General features: G+C 44.6%; 2 protein-coding genes across 11 annotated transcripts in view; one reads left to right on the plus strand and one right to left on the minus strand.

The window, feature by feature from the left end:
• LOC142557372 (NACHT domain- and WD repeat-containing protein 1) overlaps positions 1-2,402 on the minus strand; it is a 110,366-nt gene extending 107,964 nt beyond the window's left edge. For 2 of the 3 annotated variants that reach the window (XM_075669185.1, XM_075669168.1), the window contains exon 1: positions 703-1,245. The gene's annotated coding sequence lies outside the window, so the exon portion shown is untranslated. Of the gene's footprint in view, positions 1-702; positions 1,246-2,344 lie in introns of those variants that run through there. The other variant, XM_075669177.1, reaches the window with a different exon arrangement.
• Positions 2,139-16,945, plus strand: part of AP-1gamma (adaptor protein complex 1, gamma subunit) — a 198,357-nt gene continuing 183,550 nt past the window's right edge. For 2 of the 8 annotated variants that reach the window (XM_075669194.1, XM_075669206.1), the window contains exons 1-2: positions 2,179-2,230; positions 8,909-8,963. In XM_075669194.1, the coding sequence (XP_075525309.1) occupies positions 2,194-2,230; positions 8,909-8,963 (92 nt within the window). In that variant the 5' untranslated portion in view covers positions 2,179-2,193. Of the gene's footprint in view, positions 2,231-2,272; positions 2,592-8,908; positions 8,964-16,945 lie in introns of those variants that run through there. The other 6 variants (XM_075669198.1, XM_075669247.1, XM_075669213.1 and 3 more) reach the window with 6 other exon arrangements.

The raw sequence follows: 16,945 nt of genomic DNA on the forward strand, positions 1-16,945 counted from the left end.
AGACCACACACACCCACAAGCACAGAAAATAGGAGCCTCCCCCGTTTTTGTCAACAATCGCTTCGATTGGTGGCTAAATACCACGTGATTGTGCGGAAGCCGGCATGCAGCCACTTAAAACCACACGGGCCGATGCAAGGAGTATTTTAGGAATTATGTCGAATACTGCAGATTACGTCCTGTACAGAGAGATGCGCGAGGTTGGAAAAAAAAAGTATATTTCGGATAACTCGACTTAATTGCTCACCGTTTCCTGGCGGACGCCATGTATGCTGATACAACTTAACGAGCGAACATCTAATGGATGTACGCGACAAGCAACAACCGCATGTTTGCGTTTAGGACGCGGTCAATAAAGGCCCGCGACGCGGCACCTTCGTATTTGTTTATGCATGCGTTTCCAACAGAAAAACATGCGACAGGCAATCTTAACTTGAGAGATACAGAGCTCGTACTTTTGTATTTAAAAATAACACACATCCACGAGCGTATGTATGCTCGAGGCATCCGGTTTCACGCGCACCTAATGTGGCCCTTTTCCAGAGGTCACGCACTCGTCAAGGTACAGCTCGAAAGACCGAAAAATCAAACACTGAGGCTTTGGTGACATCGCACCGTCGGGTTTTGCAAAATATTCAGCAGCTCTTAGGTCAAATTTGAGACGACTCCGTAGCAATGATCAGGCTCAGTCAACGCACTCACACATTTCCAGGGATCCCCGGCAAAACCAAGTCGATGTGGTTCGTCGACACTGCTAAAATACTTCTTACAGTCACAACTTGCAATACCCCCGGGCCTGTGATGAGACAGGGAGTCGAGATCACCGATTGCATGTCAAACGAAACGCGAAGCTCGACAGTGAAACGGAAGGGAACAAGGAAGGTTTCGGGGCGAGAAGGTCTCGTGAACGCCAAACGCTCGCCATTTTGGCCAGGGCGACTGGATGGATACGGTCATGCGCAGTATTGATCATCCGCGGATGCTGCATGGCAGAGCAACGAGAACGAATCATATGATGCGGTGTCTGCGAAACCGAACGTAGGTTTGTCAGAAACATGCGGAGTTCCGGATCAGTAACAGCTAAGGAAAAATGATACCGTTGTAAGTGCCAGTTACCAGCGTTGCGGCTCTATTTCTATACATTGCCAAAAATAATGGATACGAACTAGTGGAGGCACTGCACAGAAAATTAGAACCGAAAACGTCAACACGTTTGATGCCGAAAAAGGGTGCCTTAGATGCTGAAACACTAGATAATGAGGCATAAAACCAGTTATGGAAAAAAAAAAAAAGAAAGGAAGGAAAGCCGAAACATACTTTCTAGTCGTGCTCTAAATTGAATTTTTTCTTTCGCTTTATTATTTTAGGAAGAATTGCGGTGATCGTGTTTACAAAGACTTCAGTGCACGTCAATTATATACAAAGACTTAACGCGTTCGTGAGCAGCAGACAGTGGGGCCGCACATTATAACACTCTACTTGATGTTACATTCTTATCGCTTGTCGTCATTGCTAGAACGCCGGTACGCCTGTGTTACCGTCGGGATCAGAGTGTTGTATCGGCGTAAACGACAATGGAAAACGAAATAGATTTTAACAAATTACGGCCCCTCTATGCTAACAGCGCAGGCGTATGCAAAATAGTAAAAACTCAGATTGCAGCTGCACGGAAGCAACACACACCGCGACCAGTGGTAACGGCGAAGCTTCCGTCACTACCATTGAATACCTATGCATGCCTATGCGCCGATGCCAGCATGCCACGCATGTCGCTGATGAGCGAACACTTGATCAGCTACTGCCACTGAGCATCGGCAACATCGGGCTAGCACGCCATTATCACGCAACAGCCTAATTAAGCAGCTTGCCCGGCACAAAAAGGTACAGAAACACTATAACCTCCTTTCTACAACCTACTGCATGGCATCGGACACTCTCTCTCATTCTTAAACTTTTTTTTTTTACCAACGCATAATGTACGGATGTACAGTACTACGTGTCACTGCTCCAACACTGTAAAACCAAGTGGCAAAAATGCAAGCAAGCGAGTTAAGAATATCTTGAGCACCGTTTTAGTCACCTAAAACTATTATAAAAAACAGATAAGCGTACGTTCTTATACCCAAGCGGAAACTTTTCCAACTAATCCACGCGACCTCTTTCCGTTAGAAAACTTAAGGTGCTTCTCACTAGATGGCACAATGGATCTACAAGCGGCTCTCTTTTCGAGGTAACATACATAACGTTAAAATCTTTCTTCCTCTACTTGTGTAACAGTCATTCGATGCAGTTCATTTCTTGACAACGTTAACCATGTGCGGAGTCAAGTTCTGTAACATTTCACCTTGATCTTGACGCAAACTGCCGCTCAAAACGGACTGCTGATTGCCGCTCGTACACTTGCACATTGACCGGCGCCATGTTGCTATACGGCACTACTATTCGTCTGCGCTGGTTCGGCTAACTGCTGTTAGGCTTACCGTGTAGTGCGCAGGCGTTTGCGGCGCCAGTGACGCCTCCGTAGAAGTGAAAAAAGATCGGATGATCGCCAGCATCAAGCCCGAATTTCTCCACCACCGTAAGGTCTAAAGGTTGTCGCGTATTATTTTATTTATTTTTATTTGACACCGAATGTCTCGAATCGGACGTGGGCGGATGCATTTTGTGGCGGAAACGAATTTTCCTTTTGATTTGGGAATAGACATACCGCCGTGCCGGTATTCTAAGCTGCGTTCAGTATGTGGAATACGTGTTATTTTTCCCAAAAGAAATATATGAGTACTCGTGGCCATCATTTACTTTTTGGGGCGCGGCAAGGCCAGTGTTATGGTGCAAATTTCGTTTGGCTAGAAAGTGGCCTGTCGGCTTTCAGTTTGCTAGCATTTTAAGTTATGTGCACACTGTAGTACTCGTAATTCGTGGTGGCGGGCATCCGATGTTCATCTCTCGCTCGCGAGAGCCTCTCTGCACACTAACTACCTAGTCGAAATGCGATAAGAAAGATCACAGAATATCGTCACTGTCGTGAATCCGATGCTAGTGTGAGAAGAGTTGTGAATCTTCGCCTGTTTCTACCGTCGCCGAACGACAAGGACATTACCCGTGGAGATGCCTACTTTCATGTTAATCGGCATGCAATGTTGGTATAGATCCGTAGAAATGGTACGTTTCTCGGCTACGTGCCAAGCTAGCTCTCCGTTATTACAATTCCTTCCTTTCCCAGAGGTAGACTTGTTCGTACGGAATGCAGATCACTGTGCTTACCGTCTTCTGTTTGTTCCCCTGAGATTAATTTTCATTTATTGCATGTTGTTGGGCAAAAAGTTTCCCTTCGTCAGCTGTCAGTATTTTTGCAGGTGTCTGCTTCGTCTATTAGCGTTAGTTTGTATTTAGCAGGCTTTATGAAGACTGCCAATCTTGTGTGGTTAACCGAGTTTACGTCGTGATGAGTAATTGCAACACAAGGACTGTACTTGTATAGATTTTTGAGATGCTTATTTCTAGCTTATCCGGTTATGGCCAGGTAATATATAACGCGTTGTATCTGCGACGCAGGCACATCGATATCTTTTTGCAATTCTTGTTGTGTTGGTTGCTGTATTTCAATTCGCGAGGGCTATCAAGTTCACTTCAACTTTTGTGTTCACTTCTTGTTGCTGTTCTGCTGTGAAAAATGCACAGCAGTTGAACCATTCCTGTACTGTGCTTTGTATGCTTTACTATCTCTTAAACAGTAAGAATTGTAAAATATTTTACGTAAGTTCTTCACCACACAGATAATGTGGCTGTTTGGGCACGTTTGTATGACACGATTGAAGCTTTTATTTAGCTCACAAGACAAGGACAAGAATTAGACACAGGAGCAGTGCTTGTGTTTCTTGTGTCTCCTTCTCATCCTCGTCTTGTGTGCTGAAAGCTTCAGTATGAATAACTTGCGTGATTTTTTAAATGGGCAGTTTACAAAAATCTGTTTTAGCTCGCTATTAGGCATGGATTCAAATGTCAAATGAAGACATACTGCGAGCACTATTAATGGCCACTTGTAGTGCTGGCAGTAGTCATGACCATTTTTGTTACAGCTTCAAATGTCTGTATGGTTCCGTGTAAAAATAACAAAATTTCATAAGATCTGCTTTGAAGCTATTGTACATATTGACACATGCAAGAAGCCTCACAGTAACTAATTGCTACCCTCTAATTGCGATACCCCTCTGCCATGGATGGCATATCTCGTAGTGAAACTATGACTTTGTTATGTGTAACTCGGTTAATTACTATTCGTCAGGGGTATGTGAATATTTTAAATTGTGCAAATTTATATATCGCTGAATTAATTTTATTTTCTTCAGCTGGAGTGTAGTAATCCAAACTTCTAGGAACCACAGATTTTGTTTCAATTACCAGAGGTTGGATGAAATATCCAAAACAAAATGACAAGTTACGAGACAGCAGCTCTAAGCACTAAAAATATAGAAATGACAATATAGAGAAAGGACTTGACTAGGTAGATGCATATGGAGCCTTAGGCTGGTTATATACTTCTGTGACTTCATATTCTTAACAATGCTAGTGGCTATAATGAGGTGAGCACCATTGGATGGATGAAATATTGCATTAAGCAAGGGTCTGAAGGCTGCCCAGATCACCCAGAGATAACGTATACTTGTCCAGGTCACTGAGTTATCGTGTGGTCGGAGAGATGAAAGAGGGACCTTGCATGTGCAAGTACAGCATAATAATCTTTCACTTCGAGCAGTGTTCACTAGAAAAGGGAACCGTGTTAAATGTACATCTCACCATTCCACCATGAGTGGATATTTGAGGAATATAATAGTCAAATTATTGTATCACCATGGCAGTTTGGGCACGTTGGTAATCCATAAGAATGTTAAAATGTGCAAACTGGACACGGATGAAAAAGGCGCATATACAACTAACAAAATGAAAAAAAAATGCATTTATATTGGAGGTCTCAAATGTTCACATATCCTTAGTCATAAAGCATTCAACAGGATGCAGCAGATGTGCTCTAAGAATGTGTGCTTTTGATTTGGAAGTAGTATTCATTGTTTCTGTGTGTGGCATTGTCATGGATAGACACAAAGTTATGATGCAAAAGTCTGTTAGCGTGCTCTTTATGCACTTACAAAACCTGCTTGCACACATGGTGATTAACTAGAACTAGACAGAGTACATTCTAAGGCCATATCGTTTGTTGATCCCTTTTGAAAATGCCCCTTTCAGAGTGCATTGACTAAAGCAGCATAAGTGGATGCAAACTTTGTCACATCCACTCAGACCTGCTGGCATACATTCATTTCTTATAGCTCTTTAGCAAGTTGACAGAATGCGCATTGATCCAGTGTAGTGTTGCATCAGATGTCATGTCACACAAAAGTGGATGTTTCCTTTAAGTGATCCATGGAAAATAAGGCCCCCAATTTCAAACTAAAAATTGTATTGGGTATGTGTGCATAAATGGCATGGTATAATTGACATTGACATTCGTTTTTCAAAGTAAACATGTTATTTAAACTTTTCTAATTTTCACCAAATCTTTTGTTCCCAGTCATAGAACAGAGTGCACACAAGTGATGCTGCACATTATGCTCAAGAGCTGATGCACAGGAACATAATACTTGAAAAGGTGGCAGCACATAAAATACATGGACAGAGACAAGACAACAAGGATGAGCGCTGAACTACCAACGACATGATTGTGAATGGCTCACAAACATTGCCCGCACAATATTGCCTGCACTGTAATATTGCCCATACTGTATTTCAGATGCGTTTAATAATCAACCCGAAAGACTGCTGAGCGCCAGGTATCCTTAGTGCCTTGTCATTTCAGTCCCAGAGGACCTTCTCAAAAAGATGCGCACAGAGTAGGCAGAAGGTAGCTGTGATATTTTACATTCACACGGTATCATACAATCTGAAAAAGGTGGCCCAGCATTATGATGTGAAAGTCGTGTTCTCTGCCCCCATCAAGCTGTCGAAGCTTTAGAGGTTCACTGACTCGGCGGCAACCCAGCAGAGTGACTGCAGCACAAAGCACAGGCAGTATTTTGTTGAATGTGCAGAAGTTGTAGTCTATCAAATTTCTTTAAGGTGTGGAAAAGTTTACATTGACCACACTGGGAGATGTGTTAACAATTGGTTAAGGGAGCATGCAAACAACATAAAAATGCACGTGAAGGAACAGATTTTGAAGGCTTTCTGGCAAGTCATTGTCTGACTTGCAAGGACTGCTTGCCTGGCCTTGAAAACACTTCCATTATCAAGAAGAGTAAAATGCTTGTGACAAGGGAAATCGCAGAATCTGAATGGATTTCTAGACTTAGGGAGGGAGGTGTCAGCATGGCCTCCGTCATTCCATCAGACAAAAAAGCTGGTGTATTTACACATACGCAGATGATAATCCCAGGCTCGGACAGCATGTATATATTCGTGAACCATTCACAATCATGTTGCTGGAAGTTCAGTGCTCATCCTTGTCGTCTTGTCTCCATCTGTGTCTTTGTTGCGCTGCGGCATTTTCAAATATGTACCAACACGCTGAGTTCGCCACATTAATCATAATACTGCTTGTAAACATGGAGTCTTTTGCACCTGTTGTAGATGGATACTTTTTATGTTTGTAGACTGATCTTTCATTGTTCTCAGGTTATAAAGCAGTTCAAAGGCCATTATACCCATTGCTTACTTTCAGATTTGTTTTCAGTTGCAGGACTTCTATCTTGAACAGTGCAACATCCTTCACTTGTGCTGTTAGGCATATTCTGGTTACACTGATAGTGTGGAATGCAGGCCAATCACAAATAGTCGGCATAAGGGTCATTCCTTAGAAGGGATAAAAAGATTGAGTGCGTGATATGACAAATTATTGCTGTTTATTTAAAATATTTATTATTGGTTTGACGCTAATCATCATTGCAGAATGCATAAAGAAATTTTCATATTTTCATTTGTTGTGGCTTGCATCTGAATCTCGATTCTGTCTTATTGCTTTGGCCACATTTGTTGATGTGTGGGACAAGTTTTTTCCTTTATAAATGTGCCAGACAGGCTTGCTTCTTTGTTGTATGACCCCTTCAGTCACTGTACGCATTGTGTACATGACTTGTTTTTGCTAGTTTTTTCATGAGGTGGTAGATTACACCCCCTGAACACTCAGTGTGGCTCCATTTCAATTCAGTATGAAGAGTATTGCTATATGCGAAAACTTTACTGAAGGCACGCTACCATCTTTGAGATGCCGCCCTCTCTCAGCAATGGTGAAAAACTTTTTCGTGTCTTGCAGGGACTGCAGCCAATTAATTTGTGTATCTGGTTTGAGTTGGTGATTCAATTCATTTTATGAAAAGTTGTGACATGAATGATCGTACATGAAATTGAGATTTAATTACATTGCAATTAGGAGTACTCACAAGAAGATGCATAAATGATCATTCTACCTTGAATTCCGCTAAAATAATATTGTTATACAACCTTGATGTATTTTTCGACACCTAATCGTAATCTTTTACTGACAGTAGTCATTGCATCTACAATGCTCATAAGTTCAACCGTGAAGAATCCTAAAACTACTCCAATGCATCATTTCATTTCCAGTTTCACTTGTATTTGTAGCAATGAGTTGGACTCCTAAACGTATACACTTGGGGCTACTACATGCTTAGAAACTGGCTACCCAGTGTTTACATGTCACACTTCCATGTGATTGCACATAAAAGGTGTTTTATTCACGTTTCAATTTATGAATGTGGTACTTGATGGCTTTGTGCCAGCTGTTAAATTAAGTTTATCTGATGTGTACGATAACCAGTTCAGCTTTGTGCCTTGTTCAGGAGTCACTAGGCTGTGTAGATTTATCACAAGCAAACTATGTTTCGTAAGCCATAATTCATGTCTATAAATTGTGCCTGTGGTATTTTATGATTAGATGTAATAGGTAAGGTCTATATTTTTTCATTTATGTAATGGGACAAATGATGCTGTATTGCATCTGAACCCTCTCGAGTGAGGCTAGCTTAGCAGGACTCTTTGAGGAACTATCAGACATTGTTTGGTATATCATTGGCCTTAGTGAGATTAGAACTGGTGAGGCTTATACATTGCTGAATAATGGACATGTCCTCTGCTATAGAGGTCTCCTAGATATGAAGCAATACAAGGTAGGATTCCTAATCCATAAGGACATACAGCGGGTAACATTGACGAATACTACAGCATTAATGAGAGGGTAGCTGTAGTCGTAATCAAACTTAATAAGAGGTATAGATTAAAGATAGTACAAGCCTACGCTCCAACATCCAGTCATGATGATGAGGCAGTAGATCAGTTTTATGATGTTCAAAAGAGTGCAAACTCAGTATACTGTAGTAATGGGCGACTTCAATGCAAAAGAGGAGAAAGAAAGGCTGGTGAACAAGCATTTGGCAACTACGGAGTCGATTCTAGGAATGCTAGGGGAGAGATGCTGGTAGAATTTGCAGAAAGGAATAAGCTTCGAATAATGAACACCGTTTTCAGGAAGCGTAGCAACAGAAAGTTGGTCAGGAAAAGCCCTAATGGTGAAACAAGAAATGAAATTGACTTCATCCTTCTGCTGATCCCAGCATAGTGCAGAATGTAGAAGTGATAGGTAGGGTAAAGTGCAGCGATCATAGATTAGTGAGGGCTAGGATTCACCTCAATTTGAAGAGAGAAAGAGTATTAAGAGCAAGAAGAGAAACGAGTAGTAAAATTCTTGGGGTCACGTCATGTAGATTCTGTTTGCAGTAAACTGTCAAGTGTCGTTGGTGTTTTATCCAGATGTAGGTCGATATTACCATTCAGTGTTTTTTAAAAAAGCTGATATATAATTCTCTTTTTTACTCTCACCTCTCTTACTGCTTTTTAGTGTGGGGTTCTACCACAGTAACTAACTTAACAAAGGTGTACATCCTACAAAAAAGGTAATTAGGCTTCTTTTTGATGTCCCCTACTATGCTCATATACATACTCTGTTCATTCAAGCAGATATAATGCCTGTCTGGAAATTATACAGCTATAGACTAATTGTTGCCTTTAAGCACGAATTAAAAGCAAATCAAATTTTTTTTCGCAACCTAGCCAAGCTAGAAATAAAGCCCACATCCTATACTATACGTCAGTCTGAATTCTGGAAGGTGGTCACTCCCCGTGCTAACTATTGTATGGGTACACTATCGTATATTTTGCCTAAACTTCTTAATAATCTGAATAAATGTGAAATTGATTTAGGTCGTACTACAGTTTGCGAACTGCGCCACATGATATGTTATGTCGTTGAACAATTTTAATATTGATTTCCTTGTAATGCATTAAATCGAATTAATTTTGCGTTTGTCTTTTGTTAGATCCCTGTATGTTTCATGTATGCTTCTGTATTGCCTTGTAGAGGAGACCGTGGGCTCTAGTCAAGCTGTTCAGCAGTTTTTACCCACGGCCCCTCCATCATTTTGATGGAAATAAAGATTATTATTATTATTATTATTATTATTATTATTATTATTATTATTAAAATTGGTCAAGAAGAAACAGGTCAACCTAGAGGCAGTAAGGGTAAAAGCAGACAGATTTAGGCTGGTACGTGCAAACAAATATGCAGCCTTTAGAACAGAGAGATGGTGATGGCATAGAGATAATGAATGAAACCATAACTAGGCTGGCTTCAGAGGCAACAATTGAAGTGGGAGGCTAGGGCACCAAGTCAACCAGTAGGCAAGCTCTCCCAAGTAACAACGGACCTAATAAAGAAACGACAAAGAACGAAAGTGTCCAACTCAAGAGATAAGATAGAATTCGCGGAACTGTCAAAACTGATCAACAAGGCGAAAATAAGCGATATTAGAAATTATAACGTGAGAAAGACTGAAGAAGCTGTAAAAAATGGACGCAGCCTGAAATCCGTGAGAAGGAAACTTGGCATAGGACAAACGAAGATATATGCACTGAAAGATAAGCAGGGTAACACCATCAGCAATCTCGAAAGTATAATAAAAAAAGCGGAAGAATTCTATACTGACCTTTACAGTACCCAGAAGACTCAGGAGCACTCTATTCAAAACAATAATGAACAGTATACAGAAACTCCTCATATAATTAGAGGTGAGGTCAGAAAGGCCTTGCAAGGCATGAAATGGGGAAAAGTGGCAGGAGAGAATGGAATGGCAGTCGATTTAATCAAAGATGGAGGAGACATAATGCTAGGAAAACTGGCGGCTCTCTATACGAAGTGTATATCGACTGCAAGGGTCCCAGGAAACTGGAAGGATGCAAACATTATTCTAATCCACAAAAAGGGAAACATTAAAGAATTGAAAAATTATAGACCATTAGCTTACTCCCAGTATTATATAAGATATTCACCAAAATAATCTCCAATAGCGTGAGGGCAACACTGGGCTTTGGTCAACCAAGGGAACAGGCTGGCTTCAGGAAGGGATACTCTACAATGGATCACGACCATGTCATTAGTCAGATTATTGAGAATTTCGCAGAGTACAATATGCCTCTCTTTATGGCTTTATTAGATTATGAAAAGGCATTTGGTTCAGTAGAGATACCAGCAGTCATAGGGGCATTATGTAATCAAGGACTACAGGACGCTTACGTAAATATCTTGGAAAGTCTCTACAGAGATGTCACAAATACCTTAATTCTCCACAAGTAGGAAGATACCTATAAAAAAAGGGGTCAGACAAGGAGGCACAATCTCTTTAATGCTGTTCACTGCGTGCTTGGAAGAAATATTCAAGCTATTAAACTGGGAAGGCTTAGGAGTAAGGATCGGCGGCAAATACCTGAGCAACCTTCGGTTTGCCTATGACATTGTTCTATTCGGCAACACTGCAGACGAGTTACAATGAATCATTGAGGACCTTAATAGAGAGAGTATAAGAGTGGGGTTGAAGATTAATATGCAGAAGACAAAGATAATGATGAATAACTGGGCAAGGGAACAAGAGTCCAGGATCGCCAGTCAGCCTCTTGAGTGTCAAGGAGTACGTTTACCTAGGTCAATTAATCACAGGGAACCCTGATCATGAGAAGGAAATTCATAGAAGAATAAAAATAGGTTGGATCATATACGGCAGACATTGCCAGCTCCTGACTGAAAGCTTACGATTATCATTGAAAAGGAAGGTGTACAATCTGCATTTTACCAGTGCTGACATATGGAGGAGAGACTTGGAGACTGACAAAGAAGCTTGAGAAGAAGTTAAGGACCGCGCAAAGAGTGATGGAACGAAGATTGCTAGGCATAACGTTAAAAGACAAAGAGAATGGTTTGGATCAGAGAGCAAACGGGTATAACAATATTCTAATTGACATCAACAGAAAAAAATGGAGCTGGGCAGGTGATGTAATGTGCCGGTTAGATGACCGTTGGACCATTAAGGTTACAGAATGGGTACCAAGAGAAGGAAAACGCAGTCGAGGACGACAGAAGACTAGGTGGAGTGATGAAATTAGGAAATTTGCGGGCGCTAGTTGAAATCGGTTGGCGCAGGACAGGGGTAATTGGAGATTGCAGGGAGAGGTATTTGTCCTGCAGTGGACAGAAAATAGGATGATGATGATGATGACGACGATGATGATGATGATCGCATTTGTAAATTAGTGGAAATAACCATGAGGAGAAGAAACATGCGTTATATACAGGGTGTTCAAAGTTAGACTTTCCGGGATTAAAAAAAAAATGCGAAGAGGAGTACACAGAATCCATTTATCTACCTAGGTTGTGCGGCCAGGCGGTCGCAAACTAAGAGGATAATTGTAATGTCAGTATATAATTAAATTTGATAATTAACTTTTTATTTACTGCAGTTAGCATGTATGTTTATATTGAAAACTCAGAGGTGGTGCCGTTTGGTGACTATTCCATTTGGTACAATTTTAGTAACGCGCCTGTGTCCCGAGATATGCATGTCTGAAATTTCAGCCCACGCCGTCTAATTAATCATGTGACGGCAGCACCCGCTATGAGGCCCCTCCCTAGTGTGACGCAGCTGTTGCATGTGACGCTCGGTCTGACAAGAGTGCGGGGTGACAGGTAACGGTGATTACTTTTCGTTCTTGGCCGCCGTTTTCGTTCGTGGCCAGCGAAACCGAAGGATTACTTTGTGTGGCGGCTTGGCTGAGCTCTTTTTTGAAGCAATGATTTGCAGAGTTGGCGACAAAGTATGGTGCCACCGTACACGCATTGTTGAAGCAGTCAAGTGCAGTATTATGATAGTGGCTTTTGTTTTATTTATTTTTTACATTTCGGAGGCTTAAAGTCGTGCAAGTGTTAAGCATGAAACAAAGGTGACAGCTGCCGGGCAGCACCTTAGTTGCCAGTGGTGTTCCAGGGACACTGTACCTGTCCGAAGTGTGGGGTTTGAGGGCCCTGCATTGGGGGGGGGGGGGGGGGCGTACGCCTGAAAAACTGCTGTGAAATAGAAGGACGACTGTAAACTGGCATGAGTAGTGAACTTCAGTGGTGTATGCCTGACAATTTTTTTTTCTTCTTCACGGTTTTGTGAAAGTGCCGAACAGATCAAGCACCGCCTTGCAAGCGCATTGAGTGATTTCCTGAGCTTCCATTATGTGCCTTTGCCTTCGCCACTGATTGCCTTTACTAAGCTGGGCCGTTGGAAGAAGCAATTCCTTCTTTGGGACCTTCTGCGTTGAAAAATAGCTGCTTTGTCTGCGTCGAGGTACTATTCAGTGCCAGAAAAAATTGATCTAGTGCTATCAGTGGCGGAGATGAATGGAAATGCCTCATTAGCAATGAGTCTGTACGCGTCTCGCCAACCGGATCGGCGAGTTCTAACCAAAGCAACATTTGTTAGCATTTTCAGACATTTTTGCGCAGCAGGCTGAGTTCACCAAAAAAAGACAGCCCAAGAAGAGCATCATTGATGAGGACTTTGAAATTGACATCCTTGCCTGTGTGCATGCAATGCTAAATGTAAGCATCATAGTGATTTCTAAACAGTGCGTGAAAAGGAACAGTGCACAACATTCTAAAAAAGCATGAATTTCATCCATACCATGAGAGTCTTCATCAGGACCTAAGTGAGGCAGACTTTGAAAAACGGCCAGACTTTTGTAATTGGGCCCTCATAAAAATTGAACAAGATAAGGATTTCATACAAAGAGTGATTTGGGACTGATGTGGCTTGATATTGCAGGAACGACACAGTGAACATTCACAATGCTCACTACTGGTCGCAAGGAAATCCTCACTGGTTGCGGCAACACAACCACTAAATTCACTGGGTTCTAAATGTATGTCTTGGGTACTGGGCGTGAACACACACAGAAACAAGAAAGGAGACAGGACAGAGCACCACTTACAACTGCTTTAATCGGAGGCACACCGCACACTTATATAGGCGTCTTATACGCAAGGAACACAATCAGATCAAGATTGATATGGAAGGGTACTGGTTAAATATTTCTTTTCAGCCATATATAAAGATATTGATAGGTCACTGACACGTATGCTTCCTTTCTTTCCATATGAAGAAAGCCTCAATTACTTCCCGAGCTTTTGTATCTTTACTCTTTGCTAGAATTCGCGCCCCTGGAAAACATGGCTCACAAGAGCGTGATGGGCAGGACCTAATTTGCTTGGGTTTGTTTGGGACTTCTTTATCTTGCTCTACATTTCTTTCATGTTCCCTAATTCAGTCAACGCAGCGCCCAGTTTGCCCTATGTAGGGGAGGCCGCACGAGAGGAAGATTTCATACACGTCACCTTCAGCGCACTTCATAAACGGTCGCCCCTGTTTGGTGCTGCATCTTTTTTCATCTTCACGTATTCTTTTGATATGAGAACAAAGGCTTCCAAGCATTTTGGGGGCTGAAAACACAAGCGGCACCCCATGTCTGCTTGCAACCTTCTTTAAATTGTGGGCCATTTTGTGTACATAGGGCACCACCACAGGTGTCACCACCTCTTCTCGAGGGGGATTTTCCCTCGCTCTCACAGCCACATGACATGACAAGAACTTTGAGTCCTGAGGGACTGAGACCTTGAGTCAAAACCGAAGGCTACCGAAGTTTATGTCGGTGGCTCCGCCCATGATGGAACCTGGGAGATGAAGTCCCTCTGCAATGTCGTGGGCCCTCTGAACAGCCTGGAGTTGAATGTAGAGATTGCTGCTCTTGAGGGATTCCTGCTATTGTTCTTTCGTGATGGGTGGAGGGGCGTTAAGGGCTGGACACAGCCAAAGCATGTGGCCAAAAAAGCATGAGTCATGACCACATTTGGGGTATGACTGTGAGTGGTCAGGATCTATCCTGTTATGGGACTGAGGAGTGGGATACGAACGAGTTTTGCAGGAGTCTGAGTGTGCTAGCCTGAGGTTTGTTCAATTTGGGGTGAGGTGGTGGAAATGTCTTCGTGCCCAGTTGATAATGGGAAACAGTTTCGTGGAAATTACATGCTAGATCTTTGTTGATGTTGACCTCGTTCCAAGCCTGGCTACCCCTGACAGCGCGGTACGTGAAATCGCGTGCTCTCCGGTGGGCCTGCTCTCTTCATTTCTTGTAGTAGGCTTTCGGCGACTGCCATCACAATTGAATCAGGGAATCCAGCTGAAGACAGCCTGGCCAATTGGTTCTGGAAGCTAAACTGCATCCTGTGAGGGCACGATTTTCCGAGGGTGGTGTCACGATCCGCCCGGGTTCGTGAATGAGGGAGGGCTCGAGGCACCCTCCGTTAGACGGACGCTCTGCAGCGTGGTGGTGATGAACGATGACTGACCGTCGATCAGCTGTACTCGCCGGTGTTTATTGGTGCGGTGACCAATGTTGCCTACCAAGCCTGGTGGTCCAACGAAGATTATGCCCGAGGGGGCATCACATGCTTGCTACACCTCCTTACCCCCAGTTTGTTTGTTAACTAAAATAAACAAACATCCAAGTTCAGAGCAAAATGCTCTGCTTCCGTCATAGCCGGGTCGACAGTGTCTACTACCCTGGCGAGTAACGACCTGGTGGCCTCCGCCTGGGCACCGGTGTTGACGGGCCGGGTGCTGCCTGAGACAGCCTCGCTCCATCCAGAGGGTTTGCAGTGGTCGGCCTTGTGAGTGGTGTCGGACTTGACACCGGCCCAATGGGCACCGCACCACTGGCAACGCTTGCCGCCTCCGAGGTGGGTGGTGCTCCGCTGGAAGCGACTGGTGTTGCCGCTAGTGCTCCTGCGGGCTGGAACTCTGAAGTGGCAGTCGAGGGTGCTGGCCAGGTCCCGAGGCGAGGCCTAACATGGTTGGCGTGTCTGTGCCACATGGCCCCATCCGGCATGCGGACGAGCAGCGATGAGGTGCTGGCAGGAGACACCGCCTGTTCGGCGGGCCAGGATGGAAGTTCCTGGTGAAAACTGGAGCTCCCGACTCCGGCAAAGGTCCGGGATGGCACCCTTGGTCAGCAGCCAGCTTCTGCTTCAGCTGCTTCTGGAGCACTGTGGATCGGAGGTCCGGATGCAAGACGTCCACGGGTATCTTGACCATTCTACACAGCAGGAGCTCACAGGGGGTACGGCCAGTGACATTGTGGGGCGTGGTCCGGTACTGAAACAGTATCCGGGCAATCTGCCTCCAGAAATACCCAGTGTGGCTCTTCTTGAGCTTGTCCTTGATGGTTTGCACCACCTGCTCGGCTGCACCGTTGAAGCAGGGTGGTACGGCGGAACCATCATCCGGTGGATTCCGTTCTTCGTCGGCCAGGCCAGGTACTCTGTGCTGGCGAAAGCAGGACCATTGTCGGACACGATGACGCCCGGCAACCCCTGGGCGGCAGAGACCTGTCGCAGCGCTGCAATGGTCGCGCCTGCTGATGGAGTAGTAGAACCTCCACCCACTTTGAAAAGGCGTCCACCACTACCAGGAAGTAATGGCCCTTGAAGGGCCCCCCAAAATCCACATGCAGGCGGGACCAGGGTCTCTGTGGGAACGGCCAGGGGGTGATTTCAAGATGGCTTGAGGCCCGCTGATGCTCCTGGCAGATTTGGAAGCTCTGCACCATATGAGCGATGTCCTTGATCAGGCCAGGCCACCAAACATGGGACCGGGCCACCATCTTGGTCTTTTCCACGCCAGGATGACCCACATGCAGCAACTGCAGGACCCTGGACCGGAGACTTTGTCGGATCACCACCCTGGAACCCCACAGTAGGCAGCCCTGCTGCCAGCTCAGCTCAGCGGCCTTGTGGCTAGAGGCCTGCTGAACCAATTCCTCCCCAGGGGACACTGCCTTGACCACCTGAGACAGGACTGGGTCCTGGCTGGTTGCTTGCGATACCGCAGATCTGGAGAGCACCTCCGGGTACGCGTGCTCCAGCATGAACACTTCAGCAGGTTCTGGAACAGCATCAGGCACCTCTGGCAGGGGCAGGCGGCTCAGGGCATCAGCAGGTCCCAGGTCCTTTCCCGGACGGTAAACCAGCTGGTAACTGTAAGCTGCCAGCCTCAAGGCCCAGTGTACCACTCGAGGTGATGCCTGCACAGGAACTGCCTTGTCAGGCCCCCGCAGCCCCAAGAGCGGCTTGTGGTCCGTGACCGCCTCGAACTTCCGGCCTCACAGATACTGGTGGAAGCGTTCGACACCAAACATGTGGGCCAAGCCTTCCTTGTCCAGCTGGTTGTAGCATTGTTCTGCAGCATGAAGCCGACGAGAAGCAAACGACACAGGGCGTTCCTGGCCATCCTTGTCCCTGTGCGCCGGCACGGCGACGCATCTACGGTCAGGACGACAGGCTTGGCAGGATCGAAGTGTACCAGCACTGGAGCCTTGGTGATTAGCCCCTTGCTGCACTGGAAGGCCTGGTCCGGCTCCTTCTTCCAGACTCATTGCTGACCATCTCAAAGCAGAAGATGGAGCAACTGTAGATGCTCCGACAGGTTTGGCAGGAAACTCCTGTAGA

This window comes from Dermacentor variabilis, chromosome 1 (assembly GCF_050947875.1).
Source record: "Dermacentor variabilis isolate Ectoservices chromosome 1, ASM5094787v1, whole genome shotgun sequence".
Lineage (NCBI taxonomy): Eukaryota > Metazoa > Arthropoda > Arachnida > Ixodida > Ixodidae > Dermacentor > Dermacentor variabilis.